Source organism: Strongylocentrotus purpuratus, unplaced genomic scaffold, assembly GCF_000002235.5.
Source record: "Strongylocentrotus purpuratus isolate Spur 01 unplaced genomic scaffold, Spur_5.0 spur5_scaffold_6, whole genome shotgun sequence".
NCBI classification, from domain to species: domain Eukaryota; kingdom Metazoa; phylum Echinodermata; class Echinoidea; order Camarodonta; family Strongylocentrotidae; genus Strongylocentrotus; species Strongylocentrotus purpuratus.
Window position 1 is genome coordinate 4,677,576 of NW_022145612.1, and position 22,743 is coordinate 4,700,318.

General features: G+C 36.3%; 1 protein-coding gene across 1 annotated transcript in view; it reads left to right on the top strand.

Moving 5' to 3' along the window:
• Positions 1 to 3,125: 3,125 nt before the first annotated feature.
• LOC100893969 (thrombospondin type-1 domain-containing protein 7A) overlaps positions 3,126 to 22,743 on the top strand; it is a 33,461-nt gene continuing 13,843 nt past the window's right edge. Inside the window, exons 1-7 of the mRNA XM_031000177.1 lie at positions 3,126 to 3,283; positions 7,004 to 7,168; positions 18,492 to 18,697; positions 19,388 to 19,592; positions 19,972 to 20,209; positions 20,646 to 20,761; positions 22,360 to 22,590. Coding sequence (XP_030856037.1) covers positions 7,009 to 7,168; positions 18,492 to 18,697; positions 19,388 to 19,592; positions 19,972 to 20,209; positions 20,646 to 20,761; positions 22,360 to 22,590 — 1,156 coding nt within the window. The 5' untranslated portion in view covers positions 3,126 to 3,283; positions 7,004 to 7,008. The remainder of the gene's footprint in view (positions 3,284 to 7,003; positions 7,169 to 18,491; positions 18,698 to 19,387; positions 19,593 to 19,971; positions 20,210 to 20,645; positions 20,762 to 22,359; positions 22,591 to 22,743) is intronic.

Below are 22,743 nucleotides of genomic sequence, written 5' to 3' on the forward strand. Positions count from 1 at the left end.
TCCTTTGGCAAGACAATATTCTACATTTGTCACAATCGACCTAGGTGAGGTAAATGGGTACCTGGTAGGAATTTTCCTTGAAATGCACTGTGCGCTGATAACGGCCGGCTGCCAGAGCTAAAGCTAGGGTAAAACTTCCCAAAGCTCTTTGGAAGCGCATAGGGATGTTATAATGTGAAATGCATTTTAAAAGAACTGATTATTATTATTATTATTATCACTTTTAAAAATATTTTATTGTTTGCATTACATGTATGTTAAATGCTAACTGTAATATTTGCCCTATACTTCTTTTTTTAATGCCACACAGGAAATCATATTTATATTTACATCTGTTTATCTTTTAGTTTTAGACCGAACTGAAAACGGTGGTAACCAATAACTTAGGTTTTACTGGTTTTAATTTATAAAAGTTTCAAATACAGTAGAAATGTTGTGAATTGACATCAACTATACATGCATCTGAGAGTAAATACATAATGGGAATAGATAACAGGTAGCCTGAAATAACCTCCTTTTTTCTCCTTTCATGAAAACAAATATCTGTCTTCATTGTGGATTCTCTAGCAGGAAATGCAATGCTTCAAACAATACTAGCAGGTGACAGCATGGACAATTTTAGAGCTGTTGTTGGATAATTTCCTGCAGACACATAGCCTGAAGAAAACATCATTTACGAGAAATCTTCTGCAATCTGAGAAATGTTCATTGACCACAGAATAGTGCAATATTTCGAAGACGTTTTGCACACGGAAAGTGCAGCATAAGTTGAAATAATCTTTCTGAGGAAATTGCCTGTTTGCGCAGCAAGATTTTCTGTTGACCCCCTCCCCCCCCCCAACCATGTTTGTCCACAGCTGATAAAAGGGAATGGTGAAAATTGAAGACCGTTTGCTGACCAGTCCTTGAATCATAACACTGTGGTTGATGTGAGTGTGAGTGTGTGTGTGTAAGTATAGCAAGTAAGTGATTGTGGATTAAATGTAGCAGCCTATCTGGATATAGTCCTGCTGAGAGCCAAAGAGGCATTCATTCATATACTTTTACAAAGAGTTAATACCCTTGTGCCTCTCACCCATTAAAAGTTGATATCATTCTCTTAAAAATAAAATACAGTCACAGCAAGAACATTTTATATAAAATTTCAAGATTTACATACAAAAAGGAGATGATTTTCATTAGGAATTTGTCCATGTATTTGAAAGAAAAATGTAATTGAGCCCTTAAAATGATTGTAAGAATTCATAGAAAATGATAAAGAAGTTGTTTTGTCACATTGACGCCAGTAGAAGACAGGTTTGCTGCAAATTGACAAGCACAGCTAGAACCCATTACTAGCTTCCATTCTGATATTCTAATCATGAAGACACGGCAAGCTTCTTCACTACCCGTTTTATGCGTCTATTGACGACGGTGCGAGTATACTATCAAACAAGTGACTGATCTTCTGAAGTGTGCAAATAGAGGCCCTGCCAAATGGGTAGGCTGGACCTGAATAGCAATTCTTGAAAAATTTGCTCCTTATCCACTAGCTAGATTATGATCTACATGACATGTCCATCTCCCCAACGTGAAATGCTGAATATTTAATGGTTTCATCTACAGTCTCTTACAATTCGTATTGCATTTTTCACATATAGACATAGCACTTAGGATTCTCAGATATTCTACAGATGGTCTTAGACACATGCTGTGGTGGCAAGTCCTCCAAAATATAGGACACTAACTGTTATCTTAACTTCAAACCAGACCAAATACTACAAACCTAAAACTAATCTAAATCCTAATTGCAACCCCATAACTACCCTATATTTTTGAGCATTATGCCACAGCAGCTCTGTAAATTATATGTATTTTTCATGAGAAAAGATGAGACCCAACGCTTATTTCCATTTCATCTAGACAGTATATACTGACCTTTGACATATGAATTGTATCTCTCTCTCTGACTGCAGAGGATCAAATCAGCTATAAAGTTTATAATGACATTATAACTTATTGCTGATATCTTCATTAATGTACGTTGGGCTCACAAATTGAGTGAGCAAATGATCATGATGAAAGCTAGAGTAGGCATCACACATTTGTAGATGCTCTCTATTGACAAACTTGAATAGTATGTTTGCTCTTGAGTACCGGTCTTTAGAGTTTTACTTCACGCTCATTTCAAAGGGTATCTTTTTAATGATTGAGGACGCTTAAATAATTGGCTCTAACTTTGATTTTTACTTTCATTTAGATTGATTTTTGTGATATTTAGGAAGAATAAATTTTAGCTACTGGTTGGAATAAATTTAGCATTAAAATTTAGATGAAAGAAGATATTCCTACCACCTGTGTTTTCTTCATATACGTTGATATCATTTTATAGAAAGAGAGAGAGAGAGAAAGAGAGAGAGAGAGAGAGGGGGGCATAAATTTGAGGGGAGAGGGAGATGCCGTTAAACATACACGTTTAGGAGTCTTTTATCCCGTAGAAAACTTCCCTATCCATTGATGCTCACTGTATTAATTGAACGAGGCAATGTCTTGGAAACAATGAATCTTAGAATGTTTCATCCCTCAGGTTGAAATGCCTATTCATGAACCAATCAAACAGCTGGTCAATCATTGTTGGCAGTAGTAAGGACATGAGTGAGTTATTTACAGACATCTCGACTCATGCAATTAAACTTGCTCTAATTTTCTGTTCCAATTTCGGAACAGTTCCATATCGGGAGTGACTTATTGACCGTGACTCTGGGCTATGAGTGATGTGGAAGGCAAGATTTGTACAAATTCAAGCCAGCGATTGGGATATGAGATTTAGACGAGACATAGAATAGGTACGGAAGAGGGTCACTTTGTACCAGGATCATATATATGGAAGTGAAGATGAAGATAATAAATGTTTTTGTTGATACTTCAAATCATCTGTCTATAAAAGCTTTTTTCTAATAAAAAACCTAAATTTTCTTTATTTATCACTGGTTAAGACATGTCTAGAAAACATCCGAATGATGAGAGTATGATATCCTACCAGGATCATCTGGAAATTAAGGTGGAGATGATGATGATTTTTGCTAAGATTTCTGATTATATTTCTATAATCCGTCTGATGAAACTTTAATTTTCTTGATTTATCTCAGGGTGAAGTATGTGTGGAAGACATCAGCTTGGTCAGAGTGTGACATCCTACCAGGATCCTCTGGAAGTGAAGATGGAGATGATGATGAAGAAAGAGGACCATGTGGGGGAGGGCTAGCATCTAGAGAAGTCTTCTGCACCCATGTAAATGATACAGGTAAGAAGTTTTAAATATATATTTAAGGCTGGTGTTCATAAAAATTTAGTCCAGGTTTAACTGCAACTAAGTTATGTGCCAACTGTCAATTCTACAGATAAACAGGTGGTAAATGCCAATGATTGTAAAATGGTACGGAACATAAGAATATCTTCGCCCCCATGTCAGAAGTTATGAAAATAATGTAAGTTTCTTGAAACTAATGTCAGATTTAGATGGCAAATGCAATTATTGTAAGTTTATAATTATGAAAGATATAGTAAGATACCATCTCTTCCAATTTTAGGCTGAATATTTTCCAGACTTTTTAACCCTTACCTTGTCCTGCAAGTTATAAATTGTCCATGAAAATCTTGATTTATATTCAAGTACATGTATATCTAAAGTATACAAAAAATGAAACAGAGTTGTACATTTTGTATGGAAGGTATGCATAGTTAATGCATCTATACAATGTTTCATCAGTGTTAGTAATATATGGAATAAATATTTAACAAGCAATATGACCTTGTTTGGATTATAATTATTGTTGCTTCCTGCTGCCTATATGACCTTCATGTTTTAACCAATTTTTATGGATGATTTTAAAGTTCTGAGCAGTTTAATAACTCTGAATCTGGGCATATATATAGTTGATGTCATCCTGAAATTGAAAGTGACAGCTTTATTTCCCTTATTCTTAAATAGCAGTGTTCGCACAACAAAGCGCTAATTAAGATGGACACAAGCCCAAGGCTCTTTTTGAAATCACTTTTTTTAATCAAACACCAATCATTGTAAATTAGGTTTTCTCTGGAATAGAAGAGATGTTATCTGTACTCACAATGGCTTATAGTAGTAGTAATCTCCTCCCCTCTTTTCATCTCTCTGTATGTCTGTTTTTCATACAGATTGTCTTTTTTGTTCTCATCTTTCTCGCTTTCTCTCTCTCTTTCTCTCTCTCTCTCTCTCTCTCTCTTTCTCGCTTTTTCTCTCTCACACATACACACACACACATACCCACACACAAGCAAACACATACTCTTATTCTCCCTTTCCACCCGCTCTCTTTCTCACTCTCCTCCTTTCTCTCTTTCTATGTCATGTGCATACACATATACACATGTCTACATACAATCTCGTTGGTACTTTCTATACAGCTCTGTCTCTCATATAATCTCTCTTTTGTCCTATTTTGCTTTCCTTTCTGCTTCTTTTCTCCTTCTCTTTTTTTCTTCTCTAATTTCTAGATGTACTCAGTATTCCATTTCCTACATTTGTCCATTTCCATATCCCCTTTTAGCCCACCCCATTAACTTTTCTTTAAATATATAATTGCCCCAATGCTACCTTCTGTCCATAAACATCCTTGTTTCCCAAGTATTAGATTATGTATAGCATTGGGAATTGGAACCCATTTAAAGCATCCTGCCTCTCCTCCTTTCCCCTCATTCCTGCAATCAGTGACTACATTCAAACTACTTTCTTACTTTTTGAAGTGTTTTTTAACAAGAATGAGGCAGAAATTACACCTGATTCCCCCTGTGTATAGCAATAAATCTGTGCTGATTGCTCACGATTGTCTTCATTCATTGAAGCTCTGATTTTTAGCAGGACTTTTATGTGCAGTGGCTGAGTGGTGTGGAGACCCCCTACCTCAAGAATTAAGCAACTAATTCAATCAGTGAATCCTACATCTAGGCAATATTCCTATTCCCAGAGAGTTTTTATAATGATTATCTTCCATCCTTAAAGGCAGGAAAATCATGTTCTTCAGTTCTAAAAACAATTGTCTAAAGGAATTGCCATCAATAAAACTGAGATGCTAGTACCTAATTTGGTAGGCCTATCTTTATAGAATGTAAAAAGTGAACATTATTGGCTATTACTGAGTCAGTTCAGGGGTCCTTGCCTTTTAAAACTTCTGAGATATTAGAACTTTTAAAATAGCAAGAAGATTTGTGAATAACATCTCACTGTCTCTAATGCACAACATGTGAATGTAGAGATTTGTTCGCCATTATCTTTGTATGCTTCTTTCATGTACATATTTGTGAAAGCGAATTCCTGCAGTAAAAGAGCTTATAAGATTAGATCAAATAAACCAAGTCAAACAGATTCAACATGTGAACCAATATGGGAATGGATTACGCCTTTAAATCGCCCTCCGAGATTGACGTGAATTAGTTTCATTCAGCGCTAGTATTTACAGACGAATTTCAGTCTGTTTGTGCTGAAATCCCACGTGATGCTGCTGCTGCAGGAAGTATTTGCGGGTGTTATAGACGTCACCGTTTGACATTTTAGGGAGGGAAGGTGTCGTTCCAGCATTCCTTTACCTGGTAGTTTGGATCTAGTCTGCCAAGAGGAGACTTTCATTACTTCTTGTAATGCATCAACAGAATCAATTTTATTCCCAAAATCAACCATTCATTAGTGCATTAGAAATATATCTATGGTTATGCAATCACCAATTACATAGAATTTTTATCGGTCACTTAAGTTTTTTTATTTTTTGAATTATTGCATGAATTCTATAAATGAGACTGAAAACCTAGAAAAGTTCCATTCACCTGCTGCGAAAGTGCATTTGTGGTTGTCGTGGTGATGGGATGATGGTGGGATTTCAATTCTAAGCATGCACTACAGTGGTCCTCTATTTATATCTTTATTTTGAGAGATCCAGGGAAGATGCAATAGTAAGCAAACTAGAAACCATCCATGGTTTTGACTACTCTGTATGGTTTCCTAGGGTTCCAAATCATAGGAAAGTATTGAAGTAAACCTAATTTTTCAATATTATTTTTTCAATATAATCATAATATGGTTTTATTTAACCCGGATAGTTCGCTTAGTATTGGTATTGCTCTTCTTAAGGGCCCTGCAACTGTATTAAAGATAATACATTTATGAGTTAGCCACCTTTAAGATTCACAAAATGGGATATGATGATTAAAGTATTTGAAATCATATAAGATAACTATGATATGCAGTCCTAATTCAGAAGTGTACTTTCCAATATTAGGCCAATTATCTTGCTGTTATTATAGTTTGTTAAAACTTGCTGCATAACATATTTTCACTCTGTACTTATCTTCTTTAATGGGGGTTTGGAATACATTGTTTACCGTCAAAATAGTCAATTATCACTCCGCCTTATCATCTAATCTGGTATTCCTGCACCAGTCATTCCATGATTTTGACAAGTCATCTGATAAGGGAAAATGATCTTGCGGTATTTGCTGCCATGCAGTCATCAAGGCAAGCAGGATGACAGAAGTAATAATTACAAACAATTATTGTCATAACTTAGCTTCATGTTTCATTGGATGGTACTCATCCAGTGAAATAAAAACAACTCTCCCACATAGTAAACAGAAAGCAGTGAGAAGTTGTTAAGAGTAACCAGAGGAATGAAATAACACATCTAAATTATGCAAAGTTAAGCTAACTTGGTAATTGTTAATCTTTTTCATTTTATTTCACTTACACTGAAGACCCTGCTATAAAACAGGCCTTAGTTGATTGAGTAAATACATAAAGTTATAAAGTTGTAAAAGAAAATATTGTCTATTTGGAGACAGAAGGGGATTGAATATATGTTACAAAATATGTCCTAATGCCCTTTTTTGTTCAAATTCAATGAATAAATAGTTTCTATAGTTTTCAAACTTAGCTCCTTATCTTCCCTTCACTTTCTTAACTGCAATAACTGACCCTTTGTCTCTTCTTATTCCGCAGCATCCATGCCACTTCCAGTTGACCTCTGTGACCCTGCAGACCGACCTGGGACCATAACAGACTGCCATGTACCCTGCTCTAAGCCATGCAGGGTGGGCCCATGGACCAGCTGGGGACCATGTATATCATTTGCATGCGATGTGAGAGGGACCAAAAAGGCAAAAGGTAAGAAATAAGTTAAACCTCAAGCCATTAAAATTAAAAATGGATACTGTAGCTGGCAAAGGTATAGTACAGAAACAAGACCTGAGAAGCAAAACTACCGGGATACAATGTAGATTGATACAAGCAGTACAATGAATACTACATGAGTCTGTGCACAGGGACACTGCAGTCTTCTGAAGATATGAACTAACTCTTGGAAATAATCAAATTATGTCTCAGATAATCTGAGGCATTCTTCCTCTTAATTATTACTTTAGAACATCTTTAGTTCTATAAATTTGTTGCATTTTTAAGCCCCCTTTAATTTCCTACTTACATCCAATGGAAGTATTACTTGAGCTTAGATTTCTTGGGAGTTTGTCTTACCTATCACCATTTTAAGTTGAACAGAAATAATTCTAAATGTGAAATACTGTAGGATAAAAAAAGTTTTCTTCAATAAAACCTTGCCCACCCCAAGGGTACCATCAAACTTATATTATTATGATCATTGTGCTCATATGAGATGAATGTGTCCCTATGGGCATTAGTATGCCATATCAAAGCTCAAAAAGTAAACCTACTCTCAACTCTCAAACACTGTCACACAGCCATAATGTTCTTAAAGCCCACAATGGTTGGAAGTCACACAGTTTGAAGAGTGTCATTTTCAGCTTTGTTGACCCAAGAAAGTGACTCATTCTAGTTTGACTGGACCTCAGTATTTGAGTGTGATAGATTGGCCATGACATGCGATAGTGACAGACACAATAAGCCTCAAAGCCATTCCTTACTTGTATTGATAGTGGGTCAGTAGGATTATCAAGTCAATCTCATTTTGACAAGGTTTTTACTGTTCTAGCTACAAGCAGTACAATTATGTACATGGTTTAATTTGACGCCATTCTTATGAAAGTTTTTTTTTATGTTAAAAGTTTGATGAAATTCAACCGATCTTTTTCAAATGATATTACATTTTTGTTGTCATTATAAACTTTATTTTGGGAATATACAGGCATCTCTCCTAAACTGGTGTAAAAATCATGAATAAAAACCTTCTTTCTCTTCTACTTTTAAACAAAATTTACATTCAGCAATGATGTATTTCTGTAGAAATGTACAATCTAGTTTTTTTATCATATAGACTGGCGCTGCTCAGTGGCTGCCGGGCTCACAATCAATTGGGCAAAAAGAATTTTTATTTTGGTTTAATATAATTTGGAGTGGACTAAAAGATTATTATTATTATTATTATTATTATTAATCATAAATACGAAAAGTAAAATTCAATCTTGTAATGTATTTTAATGTATATGTTCACCTTTCTAAATCAAAATTCATAGCAAATTTTAGAGTGAATGCGTTGGGTTAATCTAAGGTTAAGCTATAAGTAACTGTGTAGTGCTTGTTTGTCTGGCCATTTTATATAATGTTAAGGTGTCTAGAGTGTGATGGATGAGATTTCAATTATAAAACTGACACTGTCCATGCAATTAACAGGTTGTTCATTAACTACATTATATGAGGAGTAATGGCAGAGAGGCTTATATAAAGTCATTAAATGTATAGAGTATGATAGATATTGAAGGATATAGGAGGGGCCTTGGACACTAAGGGACAATAGTATCACCTGTGAGAGCCAGAGGGTAGCAACTCTGTGTAATAGCGTATGAGTTAATGCTCTTCTTGCATTTAGCAGACGATGTATGATTCAAAGAAGTTGAGTAAGAGAAAAAGAGTTGGAATTGAAATGAATATGATGCTTGATGAACCAGCAGGAGATGCTTTCAGACAAAGAGGGTGATTGTAAATAGGATGATACAAACTGTATGTGTACATATAGGGGCAGAGAGACAGGGACCTTGGACATATGAAATGGAGAAAGACAGAGAGAGAGAGAGAGAGAGAGAGAGAGAGAGAGAGAGGAGAGAGAGAGAGAGAGAGAGAGAGAGAGAGAGAGAGAAATGGTTGAATATGCTAAGAGTACTTCATTTAATATGTATAAAAGTATATAAAAGACTTTCAAGATATCAACTTTAGGACAGTTCAATAGTCTAGTGCAGGATCTTATTAAAAATATACAAACCTGACAGTGACATAACACATTATGTGATCATGATCTTGATGGGCAGTACAATACAGCTTAGAAAATGCCCATCAGTTCATTTCTTGACAGTCTTTGTGACCATCTCTATTTTTATGAATCATTTAGTAATTTGCACAGTGATACAGGAATAGTATTTATAGTTTGGCAATGTAGACTAGCTAGCTACCTGTATCGTGCACGTTTGTAGTAGGATATTCTGACCACGTACATGTATAGTAAACATTTCTTTCATCTCGCTCCAATAGTCAGAGCAATCAAACCCTTCTTGCCGGCCCCATCCAGTCCCAGGCTAAATGTTCCATGGAAGAACCCATTAATGATCATACTATCATGTGAGGTTCATTGCCATCTAAATGTGCTTTCCTACATCATTACCTTTCTCTCGTAGAAGGCATTCAAGCTCATCATTATGCAATGGCTGACATTTGCTTAATGAGGTCTTGTGTCTTTCGCGAGTAATCAAAACAGTCCCTTTGCACGCAAGCTCCAACATACCAAGACATTGCAGTAGCATATCTTGCAGACAAACTGCCACCTGAGTACTCACCCATACTCCATATGATCACCCTTGTGCATTATAAACGAAACAAGATGGGATATACCTTCAAGGAACACAACATTATCTGTTAGTCGATCGTTAATAGTATTGTATTAATCGACCATCAAAACCAACTGTAGAATATAGAGTTGGCTGATATTAAGCATTAAAATATGAGCTAGTTTGTGTGTATGTGTATTTTTGTGGGCATGTCATGCAAGAAATCTTCCACTTTCATTATTTTAGTTGCCCAATCATCCATTTTGGTTGCCCCCGGATCGTGTTCTAACATTCATGGTGAACCCTTGTTACAGTAAAGTACCCATAATGCTGTAGCCTTTGATTTTTGATTCTATATTCTTGCATCTTCTCATCAATTTTACAAGAGACCTCCTCAATCATAAAACATCAGTCATGTCAAGACCCACTAATAGTCTTGTAAATGGAGTAAACGTTGAAAGCTAAAAGCACATGAAAGCCAAGCAATCTCACCTCGGAGTTCATATTCATAAATGCATCCCTGTATGCCGAGATCAATAAAATCATGTTCACAAAACGAAATTAATTATTTTTCTTCTGTTAAGAAATGATAAGACGTTTTGGCATCACCTGCTTAGGAAATTAGATCTTCTTTTGTAGCAAATGCACAGAATTTCTTTTAAAGGTACTGTCAACGTTTAAAATGGCATGTTGATAATTCAAACACTCTGCATGCTGTTTTATAAATACATTTTTTATTGGATGTATCCCTAAATTGACAATAAAAGGTAATTAGTTTAGCAAACTTTTTGATAATGACTCAGGTGGAATTCTTTTCACAATTCACCTTCACATGAGAAGCCTGTCAACGTACCAAAGCCTTTACGACACAAGTTCTACCTGTTTGGAGGGCAAAGGATGTAGCTTTCAAAACATATATGTTGAGATGTTTTTTCGTAAACAGGTGATCTATCATATAAACATTTTTGCAAGCTGCTGGCATAACCAATTTCACATACCATGTGCTAAGAATAAAATCCAAGCAAATTGAATGTGTAAAGAATATATGGGTCTCTGAACTAGATTTCTGAAATGTAAAGAAAACATCCCTTCAGATATTTGTAGCATGCAACATTGTAAAAAAAGACTTTTAACACGTCTTCTGTTGCAATGTAAAGGACGATCTGTCTCCAGTTAAGTTGATGTCAACCTGAAGCAAGAAAAGTAGCACTTACACCAATTTTCTTCAAAGAGTGCACCGCCTTATGTTTGATATTGCTCTTTTTTTATGAAATGTGAAAACGTTGAGAAAAAGGTAGATACAGAAAGAAGGAGGGGAGGAAAGAGAATAATGGATGGGAATAAAGTGTGATGTAATTAATGCAAGTATGGAAGGAAAGCTGGAGAAATGGAGAGAGAGAAACAGAGAGAAACAGAGACAGGGGAGAGAGAGAGAGAGAGAGAGAGAGAGAGAGAGAGAGAGATGGAGAGGGGGAGGGATGAAGGGTAATGGAGGAGAGACATAAATGTTGGATGTTAGAAACGCAAGTATGGAAAGAAAGCTAGAGGAATGGAGAAAGAGAGAGACAGAGAGAGATAAAGGGGGTGAAAGGTAATGGAGAAGAGACAGAAATGTGGGATGTAAGTAATGCAATTATGGAAGGAAAGATGGAGGAATGAAGAGAGAGAGAGAGAGAGAGAGGGGGGGGGGGGGGGAGAACTTATAGTTTTCATATGCAGTTATAATATCGCTGAAGGCTGAAAAGTTGAGAGATGTACACAAATGTTAGGTATATTGTGGAAGAGAGAGAGAAAGAGAGAGAGAGAGAGAGAGGAAGAGAGGATTGAGAACATGGAATTGTACAATCTAAATGCATGAGTTCAAACCCTCCAGCTCTCTCCACCTTTGGGTAGATTGCTTGAACAAATTTAGTTAGTCAAAAACCTGGCCATACTAACCTTGAAAGCCCATCATTGGTGGATACGTACGTAAAACCCAAACAAAATGGCCATGATGTAGAGCATGTTAGATTGAATAGACCAACCCATCCATTTCTCATTAAACCTTAACAAAGTTCCCTTCCCCTCACATCACGTACCATGACTTTACTCTTTCCTCTGATAGTTAATCTTTATGACGGCAATTTTATGAAGATAAATGGATGTTGTTATCGATGCGGAAAGAAAACAGGACAACTTCACATTTGCAAATATTCAAAACATTTTATAAAAGGGAAATGTTTCCTGAGATGTATCAGGAAATATTGATGATGTTACACAGTAGACAACTTCCGAACCAACTGATATGCATCCACTTACATGCTAATCACAAGTCATTAAATATTTACCACATTGTGTAGATCACCATATGCAGTAAAGCATTTAAAGTTCTAAGCATCAGTAAATTTAAATAAATTAAAAAAAAGCATGAAGAAGTTTAATCGTTAAAACATAATTTTGAATTATTGGAATAAATACCTGTGCAGAGTGAAGACACTATGATGGAAAATTCTTCACATCATCAAAAGAGAGCTTCCTAACACTTTCACAGTTTTTAACCTGACAAGCTTAATTCAATCAAATCTTCATATCATGAAGATTATAAACTTTACAAATGAAGGATTCCACAAATTCTTTCTTGCTTACACAAACATTGACAGTTGAGTTGTAATCAATCATCAAATTCTGCCGTAGGTAAGCAAACTCTGAAGTTCAAAGTTTTCAGAGCTGCTCAGCTTTCATTTCGATATTTTCTTTTTTAACATTTTCTTTCTTTATATAATTATAAAATGCTGTTTACGTCACTGACTTTATATCGTTATACAGTCAAACAGACATGGTATCAACTCTTTGTCCTTGTCAGATCCTTTAAAGAGAAGGTTGAGTTCTAGCTGGTAAAGATAAAAAGTAATTTCGGCGCTTTCTCATTTGGTATGTCAGTTTGGAAGAATACCATAGTAGAAATATGTCATGAACAGGACTGCTTTTAAAATGCCCTCATGTTCGAAATATTGAAAAACGTTGCCTAATAATGTCGGTCCAAACATTTATGTGTAGTCCCATATGCTTGTTTCTATGTGCAGCACGTGTGATCTTCTGCAAGATTGAGTATTTTTAATTTTTTTTTTATCGTTTTTAAACTTCATAGTCTTATGTACTACATCAACCTATCCCAATTGCTCCTAGGCAGTTTCTATCACAATGTAATCTCATGACCAGAACTCAACTTTATCTTTAATTTGCCTGCTGTGTCAGAAAGCACTTACAAAATGAAAACAGAATCTATTACTATAGCTAACGGGGATCTTCGGACATATATGGGTGCAACATCCTTTTGTAAACCTTTCCTCGTATCCTGGTGTCCCGAAGCTAGTAGGATATCTTGTGTTGTGAGATGAGTACTGTGACGTGACCTTTATGTCTTTGATTTGACCTTTGTTATGTAAAATACCTCTTGAAATCATTGGAATTACGCTGTTGCTTCCCTTTGCACTCTGTTTTACACAGTGGAGAGAGCTGTATTGTTAGCCGCTAGTGAAATGCATTTGAAACTTTGAACAAATGAAAGATTGATGACGTTGTGTACACATGACCCAGCATCATTTCTCTACATGTGACAGCAGTATGTTTTCAAAAGTTTTGTTGTGCTGTAATCAAAACACAAAATGACCGGAGACATTTTTCAAGGAAAGTAATCACCAGTTTTTCAAAACTTTTTTCTTCCTCTGGTGGCAAATATAGGCAAATAGTTGTATCCTATAATCAGTTGGGCCTAGCCAGTATCTAAATCTTGGAGTTTTTTATATATTTGTTTATCTTTATAGATATTTGATTTATTCATTATGATTATATTTTCTTTTCAAAGTCAATGATATATCAGATATTCATCTCTCTGAATTGTTGATGAAAAAAATAAATTATTATTGGGTGTCTTTATTGACATACTTTGCCTATGTAGATGACGATGTAGGACATATTTCAGCATAGATGTGTGCAAACAGTGTGTGAGAAGTCATATGTCAATCTGAGAGATAACATATGGTGAAATAAGCATTACAGATGGAATATATCACATAATGTAATGATCTGTATCTTGCAGTACCCTGGGAAATAAGAATATAACATTAATCTGCGGCAAGCAAGATGCACTTTTTGAATATGAATGTAAAATCGATATGGACATTTTCTTGGAAAGTCAGTTTCATGTTTTAAAAAAGGGACTTTTTTAAGTATCAAAAATGTCATCAGGTTTTGGGTTGCCTTTTCACCCCATATTCATTTGGCACGGAAAGAAAAAAGTGTTCATATTTTGGATGTCCTTTTCCTTCCTAAATTCCTAAATCCTAAATAAGTCCAGAAATATACTGTTCACATTTTTAAGTTACTTTTCACTCCATATTTTCTGACAAGCTCAAAGAGAAAGAAAAAGCCCCCTCCCTCCAGATTATCCTATTATTTGGTGTTTTCGACAGCACCCCAGGACTAGTTTTGCAGCACTTCCATGGTATAAATTGTCTTCTTTGGTGGACATATATACCATGATTTTCATACTAGTCTCCTAAAGAAATGTGTGCTAGAAGCAGAGATCAAGCATATGGGAAAAGGAACAAGTGTTGCGCGCAAAGATATGTAGAAATTCATCCCTGGAGTTGTGCTGAAAAGCAGATGAAATTGACTTTAGCGGCATGTAGGAAATGCTCCTGACACATGTCGATTCCAGAAAAAACATACGTAGGTTGCAGGTGTTTTACAGGTGAGATTTGATTGCAAACCAATTTGAGAGTGTGTCTGAAGTTTACTTGTACTTGAGATAGTGGATTTACATTATAGGTGCATGGTGCACATTGAGAAGGAGGGGGGGGGGGGGAGAGAGAGAGAGAGAGACAGATGCTGATTGGAGAGAGAGAGAGAGAGAGAGAGAGAGAGAGAGAGAGAGAGAGAGAGAGAGAGAGTGGGCGGGATGAGGGCCGAGGGGAATGTCAGAGGAATAGGGAGGGAAAGGAAGAAAGATGTAATAGAGAGGGTGCTGGGAGAATGATGGGATGAAATACTAGAAAACATAAAAGAGAGAGAGAGAGGGAGAAAAATATAGAAAGGTAGAGATTGAGAGAATCCAAGAAGCAGTAGAGCAGAGAGAAAGAAAGACAGGGAGTGGAAAAGGGATACACAGAGAGTAGAGAGAATGAGTTAGAGAAAGGGAGAGACAGTAAGGGGGAGAGAGAGAGAGAGAGAAATGGGGACTCCAACCGAAGATTAAGAATGAGGATGGAGAGAGATGGATTTCATTAGGTAGTCTTGTGGTCTTTGGAACTATTTTGACATAAATATTTACATGCATGGCTCCATGAAGAATCATCGTTAGGGGTCCCAGGGTGATGATCAGATTTGGAATATTATGCCAAATTGATATTTGAATTGGGAAATACCAAGAGGTCCCAACGATACAGGGATTCTGTACTAGAAACGAGTGATGTGTTTGTATTGTGGAATACTGGATTCAACCTGAATAGGCTAACAGGCATATGTTACAAGAAAGGGAAGAATAGTGTATAATGAATGTGTGTAATGGAGAGAGAATGAAAGAGGACTGTAATGTGAAGGAAAGGTTGGGACAGAGGTATATAGAAAGAAGGAGAGAGAAAGAGAGAGAGAGAGAGAGAGAGAGAGAGGGAGGGAGGGAGAGGGAGAGAGAAGAAGAGGGGGAAAAGAGGGGGCGGGATGGAGAGAGATTCATGAAGTGGCATGGAAAGTTCATTGAAAGAATGATTAGAAATTTATAGGTTCAACATTTTCAGAAAAGTAATTTAATTAATATTGTGATATGTATTGATGGAGTGCAGGTGCTTAATATTTTAGGAAATGCAATTGATGGATTGATTTGCAAGTTTCTTTCCAGTTATCATTTGTTATGAATGAGATTCGTTTTTTAAATATTGCATGAAGTTAGTGATTTATTGCCATGTCAGGTTCATCAGTATCCAAAATGAATGGGCATTTAGTATTCATTATTTTTGATTGATTTCTTTTTTTTACATACATGAGATCAATCAAGATATGTTGTGTTATTCTTGTATTTTAGGTAGTCAGCATAACTTGCAGATGCACTTGCATGTATGAATTTAACCAACCCTAAATATTAATGATACCGGTAATTGGATAAATAAATATTTCAGACAAATTATTAAAGTTTATTTAAAGATATATGCTTTTGAAGAATTAAAAGAGTTGAATTTGTTAGGATGAAGCAACAGTAAAATAACAACATACCGGACAGAATAGAATTAAGACTGGTTTAAATTGTAAGGAAATCATAAGATTGAATGAAGATTTCAAAAAAGTGTGAGAAAGAGAGAAAGATGGTCGCCTGAGCTGGCTGGTCTGCTCAATAGAGGAAAGCCATGTAGAGGTACAGCATATTTGCACTACTAATCGAAATCTAGGTCCGAACATGTGGGAGACCCATCAGGACTTGTGTTAATTCTTTTCCTGATCTAATATTGTCAGCAATCAATGGCACAAACACCGCTGACATTTCCACTGCCTAGGCATAATGGGTTCTCAGTCACCGGCAGCGCCAAATTGGCAACGTCGGGCGGCTCAGTGGATCATGAGAGATGAGGGAATGTGATAAAAGCAGGATTCATTCAATAGTAAGAATAAAACAACAACATGCCAGACAGAAAGATTATACATCTTTCAAAATTTGTTGTCCTTATAATTGCTTCAATATAATTCTTTATGCATATATGTCACATCATTTCTATTAACATTTTTTGTTATTGAGGATTTTGTCAGATGAATGCCAGAAGGGCTTTAATTCATATCATTTTACACAGAACTATGTGAACCACCCTTTTGGTTCTCAACATTCTCCCAACAAATGCTTTGTTTTATGTAAGATATACATTTTGATTATGTTTTCCAGATTGTTGATGTGTATTCACTGATTGCCTTTAGTATGCATCTTGGTTGTGGCATTCAAGTTAATGTTTGCTTAAGATGGTCATAAGATATTTTCAAAACATGCTAAAAGCTATTTTCTTTACATCAGCAAGGCTTCTAATCTGCTATATGGCCTTGTATAAGCATTGACTGAACTACGCACTGTTTATCCTAAATAGCCTTTTGCTGATATAAATCCAATCTCAGAGAGAAATGTGTAGTAGAAGAGAGGTAATGATAATAAAAGAATGCTATAAGATACATGTTGAGAAGAATGAATTAAATTATTAATATAATAACAGTTCTCAATTGGAAATGTGTGGTACAATGATCTGTAGATTCAACTCCAGCATTTACAAAAGAATGTGTACAACCTTTTGCTCCGGGTCTTTATATTAGGGTTGTAGTGAATTTCTTTAAAAGTGGATACTGATTTTGACATTTAGCTTTTGTGTGTGTGTGGGTGTGTTTCCCATTTTTTGGGCTGTGTAATTTCTCATTTTCAAGAATGACATAATGTGCTTTTAAGAAAGAGTCTTGTCCTTTTTATCAAACCCAGTTCATAGTTTGTCATTCCACCTTATTGGCTGCCTACCTTTTGTTATTTATTTAGCTCAGTGATTTGATATTTCCCTCCACCCACCTGTATAATGACTGCCCTGAGGCAAAGCTCACCTTAATGAACATTTTCCATGGCGTACAATTGAAGTAGGACAATATCAGAATCTCTGCGAATTCCTGAATGAGGTCACATAATGAGAAAATTTTGTACCTTCTAATTTCTATGCCCCAAGGCAGTATACCTTTAAAATAACATCTTTTCTTATTGACTTGTGTTAATAACAATCTAATCAACTGGTTAACAAGACTACCTATGGGTAGGAGAGAGAGAGAAAGAGAGAGAGAGAGAGAGAGAGATGATACAAGATACAAATAATAAATGGAAAACTTTAATTGTGTTTGCTTGTGATAAATGTCGCTTGAGGTGGGTGATTAAATGTAAGCTAATGGAAGGAATGTTTGTTTTAAAAGGTGAGAATACTGCATCACTTTCATATTTCTATCTATTATGGTAATGAAGAATCCTTTTGTTCTTCAATAGATTTGCAACCTTTTTCAAATTATAAAAGAGCATTTTATTTGCTTAGTTACTTCAACATTTTTCCAAAGTACCCCATCATATTATGATAGCTGAATCCAAAATCTAATAACATCATGCAATCAATACAAGATCTGCTTTGTTCCAATCCATGTATACCCTTTTCATCTTATCAAAACCAGCATCATGCTCAGTGCAGAATTTAATGTTTGAATTTTTGTTTTTACTCAACATCACTGTAGTCAGATTTTTTCTTGTAGTTTCCTGAAATAGGAAAAATTATAGTGCTCTAAAAGGCATTGAATAATTTGTTGAAGGTTTTATTAACTGACAAATCCTTCACGTTTATCAATTTGTTGGTTCAAAATATTGCCAACAAATTGCTTGATCTGATGAAAGGTCTTTCAAAATAATGGCCAGTGTCTAGATTTAACTTTTAAGAGTCTGTATACATGAGCCTTATGTAAAACTTTTTTTTGGGAGCGGGGAGGGTTAGACTTAAGTTTTGGGCACCCATGAGTCTCAGGTGCCTATTAGTGTTGGGCCCAGATAGTAGACTGCTCTTTAGAAGTTGTCCAGATTCAAAATTCTTGTACATGTAGCAAATCATTACCGTTCTAATAATGCAAGGCAAACCTATTAAATATATATCATGTTTGCCATTATTTGATCTTTTCAGGACACATCCATCGTTCAAGGGAGATTGTGGCGCCCCCAGAGCATAACGGCTTAAAGTGCCCCCACCTGACAGAGCATGCCCCTTGTAACGTTCAGCCTTGCTTCAGATGGGTGGTGGAGGAAGCAACCTGTCAACCAAGTGATGCACAGACTATGTGTGGAGAAGGCGTCATGACCAGAAACGTCTACTGTATCAACTCGCAAGAAGTATGAAGGCCTATTTGTTATTTGTGTGTCTAGTCATTTAATCTTTTATTTACGTTCAATAGCAAATCATACCAACCTTTCTTTGGATATGTTGCATTGCTCTATAATGTTGTCTGACAATTTGTATTTTATCTAGAACTAAAAATTGGTGGATTATAGATTGAATATAATTAATTTGTTGGCAGAAGTCATCAAAAAGATGACCTTTATCTTGTGATAGAGGTGCAGGCTGTACTGCCCTTTCCCAGAATGATGAGATTAGTAGTATTACAGCATTGGCCAACTCGTATTTGAGCAAAGAGGTAATCTTCATATAGTTTTTTTGTTATTATTTGTTATAATCTGATCTCAGAAATTTGATTACAAAACTATATTGTCACTTTTAAAAGGAGATAAAATTGACTTTGCCTTCTCCACTGGTTCACAATATTTAGAAGCTGAAATATATATATATTCAGCCAAGAGATATCAGACCCCCCCCCCCCCCCTCCTCCCCGAAATAGTGGCCTTATGCCTATGATCTCCCACAGATTGAACAGCCTATATGTATTAATCAAGTTCTAACATTTGTTTACAATAGATGTGTATTACTTTATTGACCACTACTAATTTCCAAATTTAGTAGGAACCAACCTGTTCACATAGGCAATGGGTAAACTGTCTTTTCTGTTTCCCCCTCCCTCTCCCTAGCTTCCAGTTGAAGATGAGTCTATGTGTGAGGCCCTTGTGAACAAGCCTTCTGAAGAAGTAACCTGTGAAGCTCCCTGCTCATCAGACTGTGTGTTAGGCAAGTGGGGGCCATGGAGTGAATGCTCCCAGTCGTGTGAGTCTGAGACAGGCAGGCCTGGTGGGCTCCAGGAACGCTACAGGACTATCTTGGCTCAGCCTGGACCTGGTGAGTAGAGTACCTATTTGTTTTTGTTGTTTTAGTTTATAGGCGTTTGTCATTCAGAAGTGAATATTTACTCCAGCTCCTCTCATTCTTAGTATTCATTTCCATTTAGTATTTTAACAATTTCAAAGCTACTGTAAATGCAAAAAATGTCTCGCTCATGAAAGTGTGCAAAATTTCTGAGTGGTTCAGATTAAAAAAAAAGAAGTTTATATAGGTATGCCACAGTTCAGGTAATGAAATCATAATTGACACAACACTGATTCTTAATAGTGTCTTACAATAATTAAAGTAGCCATCCTTGATATTTTTTTAATTTTGTGTGAAAGATGAACATTTTGATTTGAGAGTTGCTCTAATTAGATATATATCTTGTATACAGGTGGAGCAGCATGTCCTGACATGGAGATTGCCGAGATGAAGGAGTCACGGGTGTGCAACCATCATAGTTGTACCCTGTTTGGTTGGCTTACCACTGAGTGGGGAGAATGCATGCCGAGTTTAGACAATACCGATCAGATGTTCACACCTGATGAGTATGGAACTTGTGGGATGGGAACCCAAACCAGGAATGTCAGCTGCAGTCGAGTCAGTCCAGCTAAGATTGCACCAGATAAAAGGTAGATCAAGTTTTAAATATCCATATATCCACAATATGGACCATTATAGGGTTTGAGGTTAGGGTTTGGTAATGTTTAGGGCTAGGTACACAGTACGTAAAGTTGTAATACACCCCATATTTCTGCATGCACCATTAGGGCATATGGTTAGGCCAGGTTAAGTATTGGGGGTTGGGATTTTGTTTAGCTGGCATTCATTTTCTATATTTTCCTTTAATTAATTAATAATGAAGATTTTGCTGTATAATTATTTATTCATGTTTTTTTTTTTTTGGGGGGGGGGGGGGGGGGGAGTAAGCCACCACCCCCTGCCCCCCTCTCAAACTGCTAAGAGAACAGAATTAAATTCTGAATGAACTTCATACATAACTTTATGAATTAAGGTATTATAATTGTTATTCATAATTGATAAATATCCTTTTTCTATCTTCTGTAGATGTTTTGCGCCAGTGCGTCCACCTGCATCCAGGCCATGTGAGGTGCAGTGTACATTGGATTGTGAAGTCTCTGAGTTTGGAGACTGGACATCCTGCCCCACAACATGCTCTTCAGGTAACATAACCCCTCCCTTTACATGGTCTCATTTCCAGGTTGTGTGTGAGTGTGTGTGTGCATGTAATTGGGTTTTAACAAACTTGTATTAATCAGATATGATTATTTACGTCTAGGGACCGCTATATCTACATGTGCATAAGTAGAGAGGCAAGTGAATGCAATTTACAATGAATATTAGATTTTGTTTGTGGTGGATTCCATTATTTATATCTGGTCTGATATATTCACAAGTTAACAACTTTTCTTGAGGCTTGATTTCACATCCATGCATTTAAAGAATAAACAGACTAACATTGAGATTATACCCTGGTATTAGAGGCAGGTCACTACCCCATCAAAGGTACGAACCCCATTTCAAACTGCCATAAGTTTTTCATCCCAACCGCCCATGGGTGCATTTGCTGCCCATGAAAACAGCATCAATTTCCCCTGTAATTGCTATCTAATTTTCTGCCAGTCCCTCTACCGCCTGAGGTCGTCTTCTCTTTTTGTCTGTCACTGCCGTCATGCGCTCTGCCCGTGATGTATGAGAGGCAAAGCAAAAGGGGGCAGGATAAGATTAATACGAGTCAGAGAAGCTGCGGAATGCTTACTGATTATGGCTGAGTTATAAGGGAAGACAAGCAATTAAGATTCATGTAGTGTCTTATTCTGAATGATGCTAAGCAACCCAAAAAGAAGGCATTACAACAAATGAAAGATATAACTTTAAAGAATGTTAAGGGAAACCTTGGGTTAAAAGATTTTAAAGAATATTTTGAGGGGTGGAGGAGAATTTTGTCACTTATTTACCAGGAACAATCTTTTGTTGAGTATAGTAAATATTGGTTGAGATTTACTGGGGAAATATAATCTGACCTGATTAAACTTTTGAGACCTCATAATAAAATGTTAAGTACAGATGAACAAAAAGTACAAAAGCAAAACTTCTTTGGCACCTTGCAAAACAATATCAAGGAACAAAATTACTAACTTGTCTTGGAATGCTGCCAATAATTTTGTATGTTGATCATAATGTTAGTAAATCAGATATTGCAATTCGTTATCATTGTTATGAGCTTTCATGCTAATCACGATACTGATATATTTGCTTGATCTGAAATCTCAATCTGAATCTTTATTATCTACTATGTTTAGATATTCCACTTTATTTCTCCCTCCTCTGTATTTTGTGATTCTAATCATTCCTCTTTACATTACAGTCTCTCATCATCTATAGACAGATCTCTGGCTATGCAAGAGAGATAATGATACATCTTATGAAAACCCCATAAAGGAGGTGAAGAGTCTGAGTGTCCCATGCTACTCCATGAAGAGCGATATGCAACAAACCATGAAATATTAACTTTTCATTACCAGTGCTCTATCCATCTTGTGTCCCTTCATGCTAATCATTTCTCTTTTCATCACAAGCTCTTATCATCTATCAATGGATCTCTGGCTATGCAAGAGAGAAGAGGACTGTCCCACCCTACTCTTAGAAGAGAGAATGTGAACAAACCACCTGATATTCATTTTTGTCACTCTCACTGATCACCTGTATTTTTTATTCCAAAAAATAACTTTTTCACATCACAATTTGTCATCATCTATAGATGGATCGCTGGCTACGCAAGAGAGAAGACGTTACATCTTACAACAAACTCAGAATGGAGGTGAGGAGTGTCCCACGTTACTCCGAGAAGAGAGAACATGCAACAAGCCAGACTCCTGCTATTCCTACACCTGGTTAGTTGGCACGTGGACCGAGTGTCGGTTGACCGGGATAGATGTCGTTAGTATGGACGGAATCCACGAGCAATGCGGAGATGGGCTGATAACCAGAGGTAAACTACTTTTTTTTCTTAGGTCTGATGATTGTCTGGTGTATACACTGTAGTTCTTTTGCTTATTATAATTATAGTCTTGTAGAAAATGCAGTTCTCTTAGTTGAAAATAGTAATATCACGTGCTTGTCAATGTATTGCTTACATCCTTGC